The sequence below is a fragment of the Oncorhynchus mykiss genome, chromosome 1, assembly GCF_057628025.1.
Source record: "Oncorhynchus mykiss isolate SJ-2025 chromosome 1, ASM5762802v1, whole genome shotgun sequence".
Classification (NCBI taxonomy): domain Eukaryota; kingdom Metazoa; phylum Chordata; class Actinopteri; order Salmoniformes; family Salmonidae; genus Oncorhynchus; species Oncorhynchus mykiss.
In genome coordinates this window covers 83,695,811-83,718,284 of record NC_143022.1, presented here as the reverse complement: position 1 = coordinate 83,718,284, position 22,474 = coordinate 83,695,811, and the positions used below count along the sequence as shown (strand labels likewise).

The 22,474-nt window shown below is 44.2% G+C and overlaps 1 protein-coding gene across 2 annotated transcripts in view; it reads left to right on the top strand.

Annotated features, from left to right (window-relative positions):
* slc8a1b (solute carrier family 8 member 1b) overlaps positions 1-22,474 on the top strand; it is a 239,491-nt gene that overhangs the window by 197,074 nt on the left and 19,943 nt on the right. For both annotated transcript variants that reach the window (XM_036986620.2, XM_036986617.2), the window contains exon 6: positions 13,197-13,472. In XM_036986620.2, coding sequence (XP_036842515.2) covers positions 13,197-13,472 — 276 coding nt within the window. The remainder of the gene's footprint in view (positions 1-13,196; positions 13,473-22,474) is intronic.

Here is a 22,474-nt window from a genome sequence, read left to right as displayed (position 1 = left end):
ATAGAATGTGTTTTTATCCTCCTCCTGCCAGGAAATTCAAGAGAATCAGACTATTAGCTACGACAGCGACTCAATTCAAGAGAATCAGACTATTAGCTACGACAGCGACTCAATTCAAGACAGCGACTCAATTCAAGAGAATCAGACTATTAGCTACGACAGCGACTCAATTCAAGATAATTATTCCAAAGGATACCGTCTAACTATATCAGGGAATGTGTTAGTCAGAATCAGAAATCTATACTCTATTGCAAAATTATATGATATGTATGATAATATTAACCCTTGTGTGTGAGATTACCTGGGACACACTGCACTGTACGTATACTCCAGGATATCTCCTGTCTTACCAATCACAAAATGGTGGAGGGATTTCAACAACATTTCAAATTACTTGTTGACCCTGAAATAATGAAAAGATTAAGCTAACCAACTTAACCATCCCTTAAAAGCCTTTAGACATGTCGGCATGCTGGGTGTGTGCAGGCAGGGGTTAAGGTGGCCGTGGCTAATGGACAATTCTCATCAGATAAGATGTGTTGTGTTCCCTGTAGGAGATAGGGACAGCCTATTTACTGGTGCATTAAGTGGATGTTTGATGTGTGTGTGACAAGACTGCAAAGTTGGAGTTTTGAAGAAACCACCATTCATTTTTCTCTCTTTTTTCCCGTATGCTAAACTATCCCCATCTCTCTCTCGCTCTCTCACTCTCTCTCTCACTCTCTCTCTCACTCTCTCTCTCTTTCGCACTCGCTCCCTCTCTTTGATTATCCTGCCGTTTGCTTTAAAACAGCCCAGAGCCTTCCCTCTACAGAGCTGTGCCAGGGAGATAGCCTTGCCGCCAGTAGCTTACCTCGGAAAGGTGTTCTGTTATAGGCTTTTTGCTAAGCATTCTGTGACACATAACTCTCCTGAGCTCCATACAAATGCAGCTGTGTTTAAACTAAACGATGAGGTGGTGTCGACTATATTGAAAAGCCAGCTTGACTGTGTCCAGTGGTCAGTTCCTTTGACAGTGATGGAATGGGATGCATGTAATGTGTACACTAGTATGTACTAAGTCTCAAACAAACAAAGCACTTCAGGTTGAGTGGCAGCAAATCACCACCAACGTGTAACACACACACACCCATTGGCTAATGAGATTTCACACACTCACTTTTGATTTTCATCCTGGAGAGGAGAGGCCTATGTTAATTAATATTTAGTTACGCTACTTGTCAGCCCACCTGACTGCTGAGGTGTGGATAGAAGAGATGACACGGTCTCAATTAGCGACAGGGCATAGAAATAGTGTGATGCTTACACCCAGGTGGGCTGACCTGGGAACAGACCACCACTCTGTAAGAGACAGAGCATGCTGGGAAGTGAAATGGCATACTGCTATTACAAGGTGTAATATTTGCTATCAGAGTTGTCAGAGATCATACAAGCCCTAATGTCTCTTATTGGCATGGGAAACATGTGTTAACATTGCCAAAGCAAGTGAGGTAGATAATATATAAAGTGAATATATAAAGTGAAAAACAATAAAAAATTAACAGTAAACATTACACATACTGAAGTTTCAAAACAATAAAGACATTACAAATGTCATATTATATATACAGTGTTTTAACAATGTACAAATGGTTAAAGGACACAAGATAAAATAAATAAGCATAAATATGGGTTGTATTTACAATGGTGTTTGTTCTTCACTGGTTGCCCTTTTCTCGTGGCAACAGGTCACAAATCTTGCTGCTGTGATGGCACACTGTGGAATTTCACCCAGTAGATATGGGAGTTTTTCAAAATTGGATTTGTTTTCGAATTCTTTGTGGATCTATGTAATCTGAGGGAAATATGTCTCTCTAATATGGTCATACATTGGGCAGGAGGTTAGGAAGTGCAGCTCAGTTTCCACCTCATTTTGTGGGCAGTGAGCACATAGCCTGTCTCCTCTTGAGAGCCATGTCTGCCTATGGCGGCCTTTCTCAATAGCATGAGAAAGGTCATTTAGGTCAACATTGGATCATTCAGAGATCCTCACTGAACTTCTGGAGAGAGTTTGCTGCACTGAAAGTAAAGGGGCTGAATAATTTTGCACGCCCAATTTTTCAGTTTTTGATTTGTTAAAAAAGTTTGAAATATCCAATAAATGTCGTTCCACTTCATGATTGTGTCCCACTTGTTGTTGATTCTTCACAAAAAAATACAGTTTTATATCTTTATGTTTGAAGCCTGAAATGTGGCAAAAGGTCGCAAAGTTCAAGGGGGCCGAATACTTTCGCAAGGCACTGTAATTGAGGTAGATATGTACATATAGGTAGGGGTAAAGTGACTAGGCAACAGGACATATAGCAAACAGTAGCAATAGCAGAGAGAATATGCTATGACTTGGGTGGCTGGAGTCTTTGACATTTTTTGGGCCTTCCTCTGACATCGCCTGATGTAGAGGTCCTGGATCAAATCAAATCAAATCAAATGTATTTATATAGCCCTTCGTACATCAGCTGATATCTCAAAGTGCTGTACAGAAACCCAGCCTAAAACCCCAAACAGCAAGCAATGCAGGTGTAGAAGCACGGTGGCTAGGAAAAACTCCCTAGAAAGGCCAAAACCTAGGAAGAAACCTAGAGAGGAACCAGGCTATGTGGGGTGGCCAGTCCTCTTCTGGCTGTGCCGGGTGGAGATTATAACAGAACATGGCCAAGATGTTCAAATGTTCATAAATGACCAGAATGGTCGAATAATAATAAGGCAGAACAGTTGAAACTGGAGTAGCAGCACGGCCAGGTGGACTGGGGACAGCAAGGAGTCATCATGTCAGGTAGTCCTGGGGCATGGTCCTAGGGCTCAGGTCAGTTGAAACTGGAGCAGCAGCACGGCCAGGTGGACTGGGGACAGCAAGGAGTCATCATGTCAGGTAGTCCTGGGGCATGGTCCTAGGGCTCAGGTCAGTTGAAACTGGAGCAGCAGCACGGCCAGGTGGACTGGGGACAGCAAGGAGTCATCATGTCAGGTAGTCCTGGGGCATGGTCCTAGGGCTCAGGTCCTCCGAGAGAGAGAAAGAAAGAGAGAAGGAGAGAATTAGAGAACTCACACTTAGATTCACACAGGACACCGAATAGGACAGGAGAAGTACTCCAGATATAACAAACTGACCCTAGCCCCCCGACACATAAACTACTGCAGCATAAATACTGGAGGCAGGAGACAGGAGGGGTCAGGAGACACTGTGGCCCCATCCGAGGACACCCCCGGACAGGGCCAAACAGGAAGGATATAACCCCACCCACTTTGCCAAAGCACAGCCCCCACACCACTAGAGGGATATCTTCAACCACCAACTTACCATCCTGAGACAAGGCTGAGTATAGCCCACAAAGACCTCCGCGCCACGGCACAACCCAAGGGGGGGGGCGCCAACCCAGACAGGATGACCACATCAGTGAATCAACCCACTCAGGTGACGCACCCCCTCCAGGGACGGCATGAGAGAGCCCCAGTAAGCCAGTGACTCAGCCCCTGTAATAGGGTTAGAGGCAGAGAATCCCAGTGGAAAGAGGGGAACCGGCCAGGCAGAGACAGCAAGGGCGGTTCGTTGCTCCAGAGCCTTTCCGTTCACCCACTCCTGGGCCAGACTACACTCAATCATATGACCCACTGAAGAGATGAGTCTTCAGTAAAGACTTAAAGGTTGAGACCGAGTTTGCGTCTCTGACATGGGTAGGCAGACCGTTCCATAAAAATGGAGCTCTATAGGAGAAAGCCCTGCCTCCAGCTGTTTGCTTAGAAATTCTAGGGACAATTAGGAGGCCTGCGTCTTGTGACCGTAGCGTACGTGTAGGTATGTACGGCAGGACCAAATCAGAGAGATAGGTAGGAGCAAGCCCATGTAATGCTTTGTAGGTTAGCAGTAAAACCTTGAAATCAGCCCTTGCTTTGACAGGAAGCCAGTGTAGAGAGGCTAGCACTGGAGTAATATGATCCAATTTTTTGGTTCTAGTCATGATTCTAGCAGCCGTATTTAGCACTAACTGAAGTTTATTTAGTGCTTTATCCGGGTAGCCGGAAAGTAGAGCATTGCAGTAGTCTAACCTAGAAGTGACAAAAGCATGGATAAATTTTTCTGCATAATTTTTGGACAGAAAGTTTCTGATTTTTGCAATGTTACGTAGATGGAAAAAAGCTGTCCTTGAAATGGTCTTGATATGTTGTTATAAAGAGAGATCAGGGTCCAGAGTAACGCCGAGGTCCTTCACAGTTTTATTTGAGACGACTGTACAACCATTAAGATTAATTGTCAGATTCAACAGCAGATCTCTTTGTTTCTTGGGACCTAGAACAAGCATCTCTGTTTTGTCCGAGTTTAAAAGTAGAACGTTTGCAGCCATCCACTTCCTTATGTCTGAAACACATGCTTCTAGCAAGGGCAATTTTGGGGCTTCACCATGTTTCATTGAAATGTACAGCTGTGTGTCATCCGCATAGCAGTGAAAGTTAACATAATGTTTTCGAATAACATCCCCAAGAGGTAAAATATATAGTGAAAACAATAGTGGTCCTAAAACGGAACCTTGAGGAACACCGAAATTTACAGTTGATTTGTCAGAGGACAAACCATTCACAGAGACAAACTGATATATTTCCGACAGATAAGATCTAAACCAGGCCAGAACTTGTCCGTGTAGACCAATTTGGGTTTCCAATCTCTCCAAAAGAATGTGATGATCGATGGTATCAAAAGCAGCACTAAGGTCTAGGAGCACGAGGATGCAGAGCCTCGGTCCGATGCCATTAAAATGTAATTTACCACCTTCACAAGTGCCGTCTCAGTGATATGATGGGGTCTAAAACCAGACTGAATGGATGGCAGGGAGATAGGCCCCGTTGATGAATTGGGTCGTACGCACTACCCTCTGTAGCGCCTTGCGGTCGTCAGATTCCAAGCAATTACCATACCAAGCGTGATGCAGCCAGTCAAGATGCTCTCAATGGTGCAGCTGTAGAACTTTTTGAGGATTTGAGGGCCCATGCCAAATCTAGTCCATGATCAGCTCCTTTGTATTGCTGATGTTGATGGAAAGGTTGTTGTCCTGGCACCACACTGCCAGGTCACTAACTTCCTCCCTATAGGCCGTTGCATCGTCATCAGTGATCAGGCCTACCACTGTCGTGTCGTCAGCAAACTTAGTGATGGTGTTGGAGTTGTTCGCGGCCACATAGTCGTGGGTGAACAGGGAATACAGGAGGGTACTATGCACACACCGCTGAGGGGCCCCTGTGTTGACGGTCAGCCTGGCGGAGGTGTTGTTGCCTACTCTTACCACCTGGGTGCGGCCCGTCAGGAAATCTAGGATCCATTTGCAGAGAGAGGTGTTCAGTCCCACAGTCCTGAGCTTAGTGATGAGTTTGGAGGGCACTATGTTGTTGAACGCTGAGCTGTAGTCAATGAACAGCATTCTCACATACAGTACCAGTCAAAAGTTTGGACTCATTCAGGGGTTTTGCTTCATTTTTTAAAACTATTTTATACAATGTAGAATAATAGTGAAGACATCAAAACTATAAAATAACACATATGGAGTCATGTAGTAACCAAAAAAGTGTTAAACAAATCAAATATATTTGAAGTTCTTCAAAGTAGCCACCCTTCGCCTTGATGACAGCTCTGCACAATCTTGGCATTCTCTCAACCAGCTTCACCTGTAATGCTTTCCCAACCGTCTTGAAGGAGTTCCCACATATGCTGAGCACTTGTTGGCTGCTTTTCCTTCACTCTGCAGTCCAACCAATCCCAAACCATCTCAATTGGGTTGAGGTCGGGTGATTGTGGAGGCATTCCCTCCATCACTCTCCTTCTTGGTCAAATAGCCCTTACACAGCCTGGAGGTGTGTTGGGTCATTGTCCTGTTAAAAAACAAATGATAGTCCCACTAATCGCAAACCAGAAGGGATGGCGGATCGCTGCAGAATGCAAAGCACCCCCACACCATCACACCTCCTCCTCTATGCTTCACGGTGGGAACCACACATGCGTAGATCATCCGTTCACCTACTCTGCATCTCACAAAGACACAGCAGTTGGAACCAATAATCTCAAATTTGGACTCATCAGACCAAAGGACAGATTTCCACCAGTCTAATGTTCATTGCTCGTGTTTCTTGGCCCAAGCAAATCTCTTCTTATTATTGGTGTCCTTTAGTAGTAGTTTCTTTGCAGTAATTCGGCCATGAAGGCCTGTTTTACGCAGTTTCCTCTGAAAAGTTGATGTTGTGATGTGTCTGTTACTTGAACTCCGTGAAGCATTTATTTGGGCTGCAATTTCTGAGGCTGGGACCTCTAATGAACTTATCATCTGCAGCAGAGGTAACTCTGGCTCTTCCTTTCCTGTGGCAGTCCTCATGAAATCCAGTTTCATCATAGCGCTTGATGGTTTTTATGACTGCACTTGAAGAAACTTTCAAACTTCTTGAAATGTTTCGCATTGGCTGACCTTCATGTCTTAAAGTAATAATGGACTATCATTTCTCTTTGCTTATTTGAGCTGTTCTTGCCATAATATGGACTTGGTCTTTTACCAAATAGGTATATCAACTGATTGGCTCAAACGCATTAAGAAGGAAAGAAATTCCACAAATTAACTTATAGCAAGGCACACCTGTTAAGAGAGAATGCCAAGAATGTGCAAAGCTGTCATCAAGGCAAAGGGTGGCTACTTTGAAGCATCTCAAATATAAAATATATTTTGGTTACATATGTGTTACTTCATAGTTTTGATGTCTCCACTATTATTCTACAATGTAGAAATGCATTGTATTCCCCTGCTTTTTAGTTTCACTGCCCACCCAAACTCTGGACTGGAGCTCTTCCTAACCCCCTGAGAGAGTTTAACACTGACCAACCCTTATCCTCACCTGCCCTGTTCTGCCATTACCTGAACAGCCTATCAGAGAAGAGCACGCATCCGCTCCCTCGCCTATCAGAGGGGAGAGCACGGGTATTCTCAGTGGATAAACAGCGGATAAACCTCACCAACACCTCTGCGTCTGCCAGCTCGCAACAAAAGACCAACCTCCTGGGAATTTACACAGAATCTTCTGGAGGGTTTTTCCCTTTTCTCTGTATTGGATCTCTGGGAGTGCCTGGGAGTTGTTTGGGGACTGCTCAATGAGAGGGGTTGTTCCACTGAGAGGGTTTCCCATCACCCTGTTAACACAAGTCTATCAGCCTGTTAACGCATGGTGCTTCGCCAATCAATGGTGATACATTCAGTCTCTCTCCTCTCATTAGGATAGACTAGAGAAGCCTTTTGGATACGCACAGATTGTGATGGAAATGTATTATGTACCTGAACTGGGTGTAGCCTCTCTCTCAATATGCGTCCGTGGTGTAGTGGAGGGTAAACGCATATTATGAATACTCACACATTATTACAAACCTATACACACAGTTGTTATGCACATTTTAGAATCTAAGGGTCCCCAGCTTGGCGTGATAAGAGTCATAGTGAACTGGGGATGTTGGATGATTAGGTGAGGGAGTCTTACAGAGTCTGGGACGCAACAGGACAGCTGCTAACAAAAACAGCAACCCAGATAGGGAGGATTAGAACAGAGAAGAGGGACAGCGAGACAGTCAGATAGACCGTGTCCAAGGATGGAGAGTGAAAGAGTGAGACACTTGTGTATAGAAAAATAATGAATGGAGATAAAATGAAGGCTGAAAGAGACTAAAATATTAAGAGAAAAAAAGACAGAGCGGGGTTGAGAAATACATTGCCAGCAATAGGGCACTATACAATCTGTTTCACATGAAACATTTAGTTGATTTCTTATTCAGTTCAATACATTTTTGAATATTGTTGAATTCCGTTTTAATGTCTGGATTCCGTGATTCTGTCCACCTTCTCCTCAATTTTTATAGGGATTTTATAGGGATTGTACAGGGCCCTACAGAGAGGTGGAGAGAGTGAGAGAAAGGCACTTAAACTTATACTGCCATAATGGGTGCGTGTGTGTGTGTGTGTGTGTGTGTGTGTGTGTGTGTGTGTGTGTGTGTGCTTTTCGAACATGCTTACAGTTTTACCCAATTGTTAACACAAATTTGCTGAAACTATATCTCAGGTACTCAAAACTCAAAACTCTTAACATAAAACAGTTAGCCAATTTACCCAAACATCTTGCAAAATGAAACACAGTAATCAAAATCGTGTACTCCCTGCTCAAAATGAAACAAATGAGACACACACACACATCAAATTAACCTAATTTAGTGACAACCGAGATCTCACTAATGGGACATATTCAAAACACTGCTATCGGAACCTATTTCATTGTAAAGACTAAGATGTTGTTATACTGTATGTTGTTTGTGTTTACTCAAACAAGAAAGGAACTAAATGCAAAAATTCAAGTTTTATAATTCAACATGACTCAATACATGTCAAACAGCATACTGTAAGCACTCAAACAGTAAAAATGCAAACATACAGTAAATATATTTTGCATATGCAAAGGAAGAAAAAGAGTCCTATTTACACTACTGTATGTTAGATCAATTTTACGGAAGAAATAAAGAAACTATCAAATCTAAATCATAAGTAAAGAATGAAATACTCCATTGAGAAAACAAAATCAGTCATGTCTGTTGTTTTGGTCTGGCCACAGATTTTCATCAACATCAGAGGTGATATTCTCCCTGGCCAGACAGCTGGGGAAATTTCTTCTGGCATGACGCATCCACCTCTGACACGACTCTGCTGGGAAATGTCACCACAGGCCTCCTCCATTTGTATGTGTATTTATTATGGATCCCCATTAGCTGCTGTCAAGGCAGCAGCTACTCTTACTGTGGTCCAGCAAAATGCAGTTTATACCATTTTTAAAACTTTACAATACATTCACAGATTTCACAACACGCTGTGTGCCCTCAGGCCCCTACTCCACCACTACCACATATCTACAGTACTAAATCCATGTGGATGTGTGTGTATAGTGCGTACTGTATGTTATCATGTGTGTGTATGCTTGTGTCTGTGCCTATGTTTGTATTGCTTCACAGTCCCCGCTGTTCCATAAGATGTTTTTTATCTGTTTTTTGAATCTGATTATACTGCTTGCATCAGTTACTTGATGTGGAATAGAGTTCTATGTAGCCATGGCTCTATGTAGTATCATGCGCCTCTCATAGTCTGTTCTGGACTTGGGGACTGTGAAGAGACCTCTTGTGGCATGTCTTGTGGGGTATGCATGGGTGTCCGAGCTGTGTGCCAGTAGTTTAGACAAACAGCTCGGTGCATTCAACAAGTCAATACCTCTCATAAATACAAGTAGTGATGAAGTCAATCTCTCCTCCACTTTGAGCCAGGAGAGATTGACATGCATATTATTAATATTAACTCTCTGTGTTCATCCAAAGGCCAGCCGTGCTGCTCTGTTCTGAGCCAATTGCAATTTTCCTAAGTTCTTTTTTGTGGCACTTGACCACACGACTGAACAGTAGTCAAGGTGCGACAAAACCAGGGCCTGTAGGACCTGCCTTGTTGATAGTGCTGTTAAGGTAGAAACTAGGGCCTATAGGACCTTCCTTGTTGATAGTGTTGTTAAGAAGGTAGAAACTAGGGCCTGTAGGACCTGCCTTGTTGATAGTGCTGTTAAGAATGTAGAAACTAGGGCCTGTAGGACCTGCCTTGTTGGTAGTGTTGTTAAGAATGGAGAAACTAGGGTCTGTAGGACCTGCCTTGTTGATAGTGTTGTTAAGAAGGTAGAAACTAGGGCCTGTAGGACCTGCCTTGTTGATAGTGTTGTTAAGAATGGAGAAACTAGGGTCTGTAGGACCTGCCTTGTTGATAGTGTTGTTAAGAAGGTAGAAACTAGGGCCTGTAGGACCTGCCTTGTTGATAGTGTTGTTAAGAAGGTAGAAACTAGGGCCTGTAGGACCTGCCTTGTTGATAGTGCTGTTAAGAAGGTAGAAACTAGGGCCTGTAGGACCTGCCTTGTTGATAGTGCTGTTAAGGTAGAAACTAGGGCCTGTAGGACCTGCCTTGTTGATAGTGTTGTTAAGAAGGTAGAAACTAGGGCCTGTAGGACCTGCCTTGTTGATAGTGTTGTTAAGAAGGTTATGGTTGGACATACTTCTCCCCGTCTTAGCTACTGTTGTATTGTATCAACTTACTTGCACATATTTGTACTGTTTATCCTTCACTCTTAAGAAATTCCTTTCAAAAGGGGCTCTGTAGATGTGCTTCATCCAGAGATGGTGTTTCTTAAGGATGCGGACTGTGGTTGATAAGCTCACTCTGATGTTGGATTTCCCACAGTTTTATGGCACTATTTTCAACTACCATTTGCACAATGGCAGCCTCCTTTTAGTCTGTAAATAGACACGTTCTACCAACGTGGTGGTCGTCTTTCAGTTCTACAAAAACAAAATTGCATACAGTACAGTAAACACTACTTCTATCTCCACCTCCACTACCTCCACCTGTACCCCCACCTCCACATCTACCTTCACCTCTACCACCACCTCTACCTCCACTTGTACCACCACCTCTACCTCCACCTCTACCGTCACCTCTACCTCTACCTGTACCCCCACCTCCACCTCTACCTCTACCTGTAGCCCCACCTCCACCTGTTCCCCCACCTCTACCTCCACCTGTACCCCCACCTCTACCTCCACCTCTACCTCCACCTCTACCTCCACCTGTACCCCCACCTCCACCTCCACCTCTACCTCTACCTGTAGCCCCACCTCCACCTCTACCTCTAACTGTACCCCCACCACTACCTCCACCTGTACCCCCACCTCTACCTCCACCTGTACCTCCACCTGTACCCCCACCTCCACCTCTACCTCTACCTGTACCCCCACCTCCACCTCTACCTCTACCTGTACCCCCACCTCTACCTCCACCTCTACCTCCACCTCCACCTGTACCTCCATCTCCACCTCTACCTCCACCTCTACCTCCTCCTGTACCCATCACCTCTACCTCCACCTCTATCTCCAACTCCACCTCTACCTCCAGCTGTACCCTCACCTCCACCTCTACCTCTACTTCCAACTTCACCACTACCAAAATCTGTACCCCCACCTCTCCCTCCACATCTACCTCTACCTCCAGCCCCACATCCACGTCTACCTCTACCTCAACCTGTACCTCCATCTCCACCTCTACCTCCACCTCTCCGTCCACATCTACCTCTACCTCCACCCCCACATCCACGTCTACCTCTACCTCCACCTGTACCTCCATCTCCACCTCTACCTCCACCTCTCCGTCCACATCTACCTCTACCTCCACCCCCACATCCACGTCTACCTCTACCTCCACCTGTACCTCCATCTCCACCTCTACCTCCACCTCCACCTCCACCTCTACCTCCACCTCTACCCACCTCTACCTCCACCAGTACGCCCACCTCTACCTCCACCTGTACGCCCACCTGTACGCCCCCACATCTACCTCCACCTGTACCCCCACCTCTACCTCTACTTCCAACTCCACCACTACCTCCACCTGTACCCCCTCCCCCACCTCCACATCTACCTCCACCTCTACCTCCACCTGTACACTCACCTCTACCTCCACCTGTACCCTTACCTCCACCTGTACCTCTACCTCCACCTCTACCTTCACTTGTACCCCCACCTCTACCTCCACCTGTACCCCCACCTCCACCTCTACCTTCACCTGTACCTCCACCTGTACCCCCACCTCTACCTCGACCTCCACCCCCACCTCTACCTGTACCTCCACCTCTACCTCCACCTGTACCCCCACCTCTACCTCCACCTGTATGCCCACCTTCACCTCCACTCCCACCTCCACCTCTACCTCCACCTCCACCTCTACCTCCACTTGTACCCACACCTCTACCTCCACCTGTACCCCCACCTCTACCTCCACACCTCAAAGATCTGATTGCACACAATATATTTTAGTGTGTTGTTAAATTGGTTATGATGGGTTTGGGACTGGGACTGTCCTAGTGGGAGATTCAAAGTTAACCCCAGGTTTGTGGGATAAAGGGGATGGAGACAGGGTGGTAGAGAGGGGTCAGGGTGGAAAAAAATACATTCTCTTCTCCAGCTGCAGACAGGAATGAAGGGAGATCATGGGAGAAAGAGAATAAGGAGATGAGTGTAAGGGGTTATATCAGGGATTGTGTGTGTGTGTGTGTGTGTGTGTGTGTGTGTGTGTGTGTGTGTGTGTGTGTGTGTGTGTGTGTGTGTGTGTGTGTGTGTGTGTGTGTGTGTGTGTGCTAGGCATTTTTTTGTGTCTTGCGCTTACCTTGTTAAAAACGGGACGAAAAATTGCTCTTGACATTTCCGAGATGAATGGCGTTGTGCAACGTGTCTGCCCTTTTACAATGCATCACTATGTGAACATGTCCAAATGTCTAATTTGATCTCTTGAGATTGTGGTTCAGGCCATTTAACAATGCAATAACGATGGTCAAATGCCAGATGAATATTGTATGTCTAGAAAGATGTGTGTTTCTGTATGAGTGTGTGTTTGTGTTTATCTACAGCTGTGCCAATGTGTCTAGAGGACAGTCTGTGATGTGAATGGCTGACATGCTGTCAGTAAGCCTAGGGCTTTGGTAGATATACAGTAGTTAGGCCCGTACACTACACAAACTACAGACAACACACACACTACCCACACACAGCCATAACTATTTATTTTTTGTATTGTTTGTATGTGGTTGTATTTTACATTTATTTTACATCTTTGTCTATCAGTGTATCGGTGTCTTGTTACTTGTTATGTTTTGTGTTTTCTGTGGACCCCAGGAAGAGTAGCTGCTGCTTCTGCAAAAGCTAATGGGGATCTGAATAAACCAATAAAAACAACAATAGGAACTCACACACATACAAGTATGTTGATAATCAGGAATACTGTGGGGACACACACACAGATTATGTGTACCTGTTGGAGGGGATTGGCTCCAGTCTGAGACCTCATGCCGTGATTACACTCTGACAAACGAGCTCCGATGTTATGAGAGGCAAACCATCATCACAAATCACATCACTTTGCTCCCTTATTTCACAAAATATTGGAAGTTAATTCAAGTCTGGTTTTCAGTAAATGTTTGAGGAATATCATTCTTTCTTTTTCATAAATTCATCATAATCTCACCCTTTCAGATCCCAGATCTTTCTCCTCATCCCCCTCTCCCCTCTCTCTCTCGGCCAGGTGAGGATGACGAGGATGAAGAATGCGGCGAGGAGAAGCTGCCGTCCTGCTTCGACTACGTCATGCACTTCCTCACCGTCTTCTGGAAGGTTCTGTTTGCGTTCGTGCCCCCAACAGACTACTGGAATGGCTGGGCCTGCTTTGTGGTGTCCATCTGCATGATCGGCCTGCTTACAGCCTTCATCGGGGACCTGGCCTCCCACTTCGGCTGCACTGTGGGCCTCAAGGACTCTGTCACCGCCGTGGTGTTCGTTGCACTGGGGACCTCTGTGCCAGGTAATATTATATACTTACACTGGTGTTTACGCTGCGTTTACTTGCTGTGTAATAGTCATGGTAGCATTCCTTTTACGGAGGACATCAGATGTACTACTACAGTATGTGATGATTGTGGTAACGCTTTTCCTAAACATGTCCTCTGGATTTACTCTCTCCTAACACTTCAAGTGTGTTCAGTGATTACCTCTTCCATTTTCCATTTACACTGCTTATACCCATGCTAGATCGTGTTTACATGTGTACATTACATTTTAGTCATTTGCTGATGCTCTATTCCTGAGCAGCTAAACATATCTGTATACAAGTGAGGGGGTTGAACAAGAGTCTATATACACATGTTAGAGCAGCTCAACCCCTCACAGCTACCTTGGTATAAACTGCACAGTGCTGTGATGAAGGGTTAGTGGTGAGGTACCAGAAAGGTTAGTGGTGAGGTACCAGAATGGTTAATGGTGAGGTACCAGAAGGGTTAGTGGTGAGGTACCAGAAGGGTTAGTGGTGAGGTACCAGAATGGTTAGTGGTGAGGTACCAGAAGGGTTAGTGGTGAGGTACCAGAATGGTTAGTGGTGAGGTACCAGAAGGGTTAGTGGTGAGGTACCAGAAGGGTTAGTGGTGAGGTACCAGAAGGGTTAGTGGTGAGGTACCAGAAGGGTTAGTGGTGAGGTACCAGAAGGGTTAGTGGTGAGGTACCAGAAGGGTTAGTGGTGAGGTACCAGAAGGGTTAGTGGTGAGGTACCAGAAGGGTTAATGGTGAGGTACCAGAAGGGTTAGTGGTGGGGTACCAGAAGGGTTAATGGTGAGGTACCAGAAGGGTTAGTGGTGAGGTACCAGAAGGGTTAGTGGTGAGGTACCAGAATGGTTAGTGGTGAGGTACCAGAAGGGTTAGTGGTGAGGTACCAGAAGGGTTAGTGGTGAGGTACCAGAAGGGTTAGTGGTGAGGTACCAGAAAGGTTAGTGGTGGGGTACCAGAAGGGTTAGTGGTGAGGTACCAGAAGGGTTAGTGGTGGGGTACCAGAAGGGTTAGTGGTGAGGTACCAGAAGGGTTAGTGGTGAGGTACCAGAAGGGTTAGTGGTGAGGTACCAGAAGGGTTAGTGGTGAGGTACCAGAAGGGTTAGTGGTGAGGTACCAGAAGGGTTAGTGGTGAGGTACCAGAAGATGAGTGTCTTTAGAGGCAGAACAAGGGCAGTGATTCAGATGTGGAGTCACACACACACACACACACACACACACACACACACACACACACACACACACACACACACACACACACACACACACACACACACACACACACACACTGCTCTTTGCAGTGTGGACTGTAGCAGCAGCCTGGGTGTGACTGCATGTTTCTCCATGAGTTTCACACTATGTACAGAGCACACACACACACACACATAGCTCAATAGCTTTCAACTGGGCCTGTTACAGTACTTAGCTAATTAGCACCCAGTCCATGTAGTAGACACTGAGCCGCTTCACATACCTGCTGACCAGCCATGCACTGTAACTTACTCAGGGCTCAGGGCTGGGTTCACCGCTCTGCACTACTTTAACCCTCACTAGTACCGTTAACCCCATTTCACTAGCAATAAGGACTGGGAACAAAAAGGTGTAGAGAAATAATACAAGCAGTCAATAGTCATTGTCTGTCATTCTGTGTGTTTCCACAAAGTGTGTCTTTAACTTTCAGACTTCAGACTTTTTTTTAACTGCCTGTACTCCCAGGTGTATGTAGTTGCCTCCTAAACACATTTTAACACTGTCTCCCCGTGCTCACACAAACACACAAACACACACACACACATCACTGCGCTGCTCCGCCACCCATGTTAATTAGCCTGGAGTAATTGTTCATGGGGCTCAGGTGTGTTTTGTGTTCCGCCCTTTAGTGTTCCGGGGCATGAGTGTGATACATGACACTACACACGAGTGTAAACAATATAACGAGGGGGTTTAGCTAGTATTAGCCGCCAAAGCGCTGTGCTGTTGTGCTGCGTAAAAGGACCCTGCTGGAGCCCTCAAAAAACACCCCCCGCCCCACTGTAATTATACGCAATATAACAACACACCTCCCTTCCCACTGTAATTATAGTCAATATAACAACACTCCTCCCGCCCCACTGTAATGATAGTCAATATAACAACACACCTCCCGCCCCACTCTAATTATAGTCAATATAACAACACTCCTCCCGTCCAAAATGTAATTATAGTCAATATAACAACACACCTCCCGCCCCACTCTAATTATAGTCAATATAACAACACACCTCCCGCCCCACTCTAATTATAGTCAATATAACAACACACCTCCCGCCCCACTGTAATTATAGTCAATATAACAACACCCGCCCCACTGTAATTATAGTCAATATAACAACACACCTCCCGCCCCACTCTAATTATAGTCAATATAACAACACACCTCCCACCCCACTCTAATTATAGTCAATATAACAACACACCTCCCGCCCCACTGTAATTATAGTCAATATAACAACACACCTCCCACCCCACTGTAATTATAGTCAATATAACAACACCCGCCCCACTCTAATTATAGTCAATATAACAACACACCTCCCGCCCCACTGTAATTATAGTCAATATAACAACACACCTCCCACCCCACTGTAATTATAGTCAATATAACAACACCCGCCCCACTGTAATTATAGTCAATATAACAACACACCTCCCGCCCCACTGTAATTATAGTCAATATAACAACACACCTCCCGCCCCACTGTAATTATAGTCAATATAACAACACACCTCCCGCCCCACTTTAATTATAGTCAATATAACACCACACCCCCCGCCCCACTCTAATTATAGTCAATTTAACAACACACCTCCCACCCCACTCTAATTATAGTCAATATAACAACACACCCACCGCCCCACTGTAATTATAGTCAATATAACAACGCCCGCCCCACTGTAATTATAGTCAATATAACAACACACCTCCCGCCCCACTGTAATTATAGTCAATATAACAACACACCTCCCGCCCCACTGTAATTATAGTCAATATAGCAACACACCTCCCGCCCCACTTTAATTATAGTCAATATAACACCACACCCCCCGCCCCACTCTAATTATAGTCAATTTAACAACACACCTCCCACCCCACTGTAATTATAGTCAATATAACAACACACCCACCGCCCCACTGTAATTATAGTCAATATAACAACACCCGCCCCACTGTAATTATAGTCAATATAACAACACCCGCCCCACTGTAATTATAGTCAATATAACAACACACCTCCTGCCACACTGTAGTTATAGTCAATATAACAACACACCTCCCACCCCACTGTAATTATAGTCAATATAACAACACCCGCCCCACTGTAATTATAGTCAATATAACAACACACCTCCCGCCCCACTGTAATTATAGTCAATATAACAACACACCTCCCACCCCACTGTAATTATAGTCAATATAACAACACCCGCCCCACTGTAATTATAGTCAATATAACAACACACCTCCCGCCCCACTGTAATTATAGTCAATATAACAACACACCTCCTGCCACACTGTAGTTATCGTCAATATAACAACACACCTCCCGCCCCACTGTAATTATAGTCAATATAACAACACACCTCCTGCCACACTGTAGTTATCGTCAATATAACAACACACCTCCCGCCCCACTGTAATTATAGTCAATATAACAACACACCTCCTGCCACACTGTAGTTATCGTCAATATAACAACACACCTCCCGCCCCACTGTAATTATAGTCAATATAACAACACACCTCCCGCCCCACTGTAATTATAGTCAATATAACAACACACCTCCCGCCCCACTTTAATTATAGTCAATATAACACCACACCCCCTGCCCCACTCTAATTATAGTCAATATAACAACACACACCCCACCCCACTCTAATTAAAGTCAATATAACAACACACCTCCCGCCCCACTGTAATTATAGTCAATATAACAACACTCCTCCCGCCCCACTGTAATTATAGTCAATATAACAACACACCTCCCGTCCCACTCTAATTATAGTCAATATAACAACACACCTCCCGCCCCACTCTAATTATAGTCAATATAACAACACACCTCCCACCCCACTCTAATTATAGTCAATATAACAACACACCTCCCGCCCCACTGTAATTATAGTCAATATAACAACACACCTCCCGCCCCACTCTAATTATAGTCAATATAACAACACACCTCCCACCCCACTCTAATTATAGTCAATATAACAACACACACCCCACCCCACTCTAATTATAGTCAATATAACAACACACCTCCCGCCCCACTGTAATTATAGTCAATATAACAACACACCTCCCGCCCCACTGTAATTATAGTCAATTTAACAACACACCTCCCACCCCACTGTAATTATAGTCAATATAACAACACCCGCCCCACTGTAATTATAGTCAATATAACAACACACCTCCCGCCCCACTGTAATTATAGTCAATATAACAACACACCTCCTGCCACACTGTAGTTATCGTCAATATAACAACACACCTCCCGCCCCACTGTAATTATAGTCAATATAACAACACACCTCCCGCCCCACTGTAATTATAGTCAATATAACAACACACCTCCCGCCCCACTTTAATTATAGTCAATATAACACCACACCCCCTGCCCCACTCTAATTATAGTCAATTTAACAACACACCTCCCACCCCACTGTAATTATAGTCAATATAACAACACCCGCCCCACTGTAATTATAGTCAATATAACAACACACCTCCCGCCCCACTGTAATTATAGTCAATATAACAACACACCTCCCACTCCACTGTAATTATAGTCAATATAACAACACCCGCCCCACTCTAATCATAGTCAATATAACAACACACCTCCCGCCCTACTCTAATTATAGTCAATATAACAACACACCTCCCACCCCACTCTAATTATAGTCAATATAACAACACACCTCCCGCCCCACTGTAATTATAGTCAATATAACAACACACCTCCCACCCCACTCTAATCATAGTTAATATAACAACACACCTCCCGCCCCTCTGTAATTATAATCAATATAACAACACACCCCCCTCCCCACTCTAATCATAGTCAATATAACAACACACCTCCCACCCCACTCTAATTATAGTCAATATAACAACACACCTCCCGCCCCACTCTAATTATAGTCAATATAACAACACACCTCCCACCCCACTCTAATTATAGTCAATATAACAACACACACCCCACCCCACTCTAATTATAGTCAATATAACAACACACCTCCCGCCCCACTGTAATTATAGTCAATATAACAACACACCTCCCGCCCCACTGTAATTATAGTCAATATAACAACACACCTCCCGCCCCACTGTAATTATAGTCAATATAACAACACTCCTCCCGCCCCACTGTAATTATATTCAATATAACAACACACCTCCCGCCCCATTGTAATTATAGTCAATATAACAACACATCCCGCCCCACTGTAATTATAGTCAATATAACAACACACCTTCCACCCCACTGTAATTATAGTCAATACACAAAACACACCTCCTGCCCCACTGTTATTTTGTCAACATAACAACACACCTCCCACCCCACTGTAATTATAGTCAATATATTAACACACCTCCCACCCCACTGTAATTGTAGTCAATATAACAACACACCTCCCGCCCCACTGTAATTATAGTCAATATAACAACACACCTCCTGCCACACTGTAGTTATCGTCAATATAACAACACACCTCCCGCCCCACTGTAATTATAGTCAATATAACAACACACCTCCCGCCCCACTGTAATTATAGTCAATATAACAACACACCTCTCGCCCCACTTTAATTATAGTCAATATAACACCACACCCCCCGCCCCACTCTAATTATAGTCAATATAACAACACACACCCCACCCCACTCTAATTATAGTCAATATAACAACACACCTCCCGCCCCACTGTAATTATAGTCAATATAACAACACTCCTCCCGCCCCACTGTAATTATAGTCAATATAACAACACACCTCCCGTCCCACTCTAATTATAGTCAATATAACAACACACCTCCCGCCCCACTCTAATTATAGTCAATATAACAACACACCTCCCACCCCACTCTAATTATAGTCAATATAACAACACACCTCCCGCCCCACTGTAATTATAGTCAATATAACAACACACCTCCCGCCCCACTCTAATTATAGTCAATATAACAACACACCTCCCACCCCACTCTAATTATAGTCAATATAACAACACACACCCCACCCCACTCTAATTATAGTCAATATAACAACACACCTCCCGCCCCACTCTAATCATAGTCAATATAACAACACACCTCCCGCCCTACTCTAATTATAGTCAATATAACAACACACCTCCCACCCCACTCTAATTATAGTCAATATAACAACACACCTCCCGCCCCACTGTAATTATAGTCAATATAACAACACACCTCCCACCCCACTCTAATCATAGTCAATATAACAACACACCTCTCGCCCCACTTTAATTATAGTCAATATAACACCACACCCCCCGCCCCACTCTAATTATAGTCAATTTAACAACACACCTCCCGCCCTACTTTAATTATAGTCAATATAACAACACACCTCCCGCCCCACTTTAATTATAGTCAATATAACACCACACCCACCGCCCCACTGTAATTATAGTCAATTTAACAACACACCTCCCACTCCACTGTAATTATAGTCAATATAACAACACCCGCCCCACTCTAATCATAGTCAATATAACAACACACCTCCCGCCCCACTCTAATTATAGTCAATATAACAACACACCTCCCACTCCACTCTAATTATAGTCAATATAACAACACACACCCCACCCCACTGTAATTATAGTCAATATAACAACACACCTCCCGCCCCACTTTAATTATAGTCAATATAACACCACACCCCCCGCCCCACTCTAATTATAGTCAATTTAACAACACACCTCCCGCCCCTCTGTAATTATAGTCAATATAACAACACACCCCCCTCCCCACTCTAATCATAGTCAATATAACAACACACCTCCCACCCCACTCTAATTATAGTCAATATAACAACACACCTCCCGCCCCACTCTAATTATAGTCAATATAACAACACACCTCCCACCCCACTCTAATTATAGTCAATATAACAACACACACCCCACCCCACTCTAATTATAGTCAATATAACAACACACCTCCCGCCCCACTGTAATTATAGTCAATATAACAACACACCTCCCGCCCCACTGTAATTATAGTCAATATAACAACACACCTCCCGCCCCACTGTAATTATAGTCAATATAACAACACTCCTCCCGCCCCACTGTAATTATATTCAATATAACAACACACCTCCCGCCCCATTGTAATTATAGTCAATATAACAACACATCCCGCCCCACTGTAATTATAGTCAATATAACAACACACCTTCCACCCCACTGTAATTATAGTCAATACACAAAACACACCTCCTGCCCCACTGTTATTTTGTCAACATAACAACACACCTCCCACCCCACTGTAATTATAGTCAATATATTAACACACCTCCCGCCCCACTGTAATTGTAGTCAATATAACAACACACCTCCCGCCCCACTGTAATTATAGTCAATATAACAACACACCTCCTGCCACACTGTAGTTATCGTCAATATAACAACACACCTCCCGCCCCACTGTAATTATAGTCAATATAACAACACTCCTCCCGCCCCACTGTAATTATAGTCAATATAACAACACACCTCCCGTCCCACTCTAATTATAGTCAATATAACAACACACCTCCCGCCCCACTCTAATTATAGTCAATATAACAACACACCTCCCACCCCACTCTAATTATAGTCAATATAACAACACACCTCCTGCCCCACTGTAATTATAGTCAATATAACAACACACCTCCCGCCCCACTCTAATTATAGTCAATATAACAACACACCTCCCACCCCACTCTAATTATAGTCAATATAACAACACACACCCCACCCCACTCTAATTATAGTCAATATAACAACACACCTCCCGCCCCACTCTAATCATAGTCAATATAACAACACACCTCCCGCCCTACTCTAATTATAGTCAATATAACAACACACCTCCCACCCCACTCTAATTATAGTCAATATAACAACACACCTCCCGCCCCACTGTAATTATAGTCAATATAACAACACACCTCCCACCCCACTCTAATCATAGTCAATATAACAACACACCTCTCGCCCCACTTTAATTATAGTCAATATAACACCACACCCCCCGCCCCACTCTAATTATAGTCAATTTAACAACACACCTCCCGCCCTACTTTAATTATAGTCAATATAACAACACACCTCCCGCCCCACTTTAATTATAGTCAATATAACACCACACCCACCGCCCCACTGTAATTATAGTCAATTTAACAACACACCTCCCACTCCACTGTAATTATAGTCAATATAACAACACCCGCCCCACTCTAATCATAGTCAATATAACAACACACCTCCCGCCCCACTCTAATTATAGTCAATATAACAACACACCTCCCACTCCACTCTAATTATAGTCAATATAACAACACACACCCCACCCCACTGTAATTATAGTCAATATAACAACACACCTCCCGCCCCACTTTAATTATAGTCAATATAACACCACACCCCCCGCCCCACTCTAATTATAGTCAATTTAACAACACACCTCCCGCCCCTCTGTAATTATAGTCAATATAACAACACACCCCCCTCCCCACTCTAATCATAGTCAATATAACAACACACCTCCCACCCCACTCTAATTATAGTCAATATAACAACACACCTCCCGCCCCACTCTAATTATAGTCAATATAACAACACACCTCCCACCCCACTCTAATTATAGTCAATATAACAACACACACCCCACCCCACTCTAATTATAGTCAATATAACAAC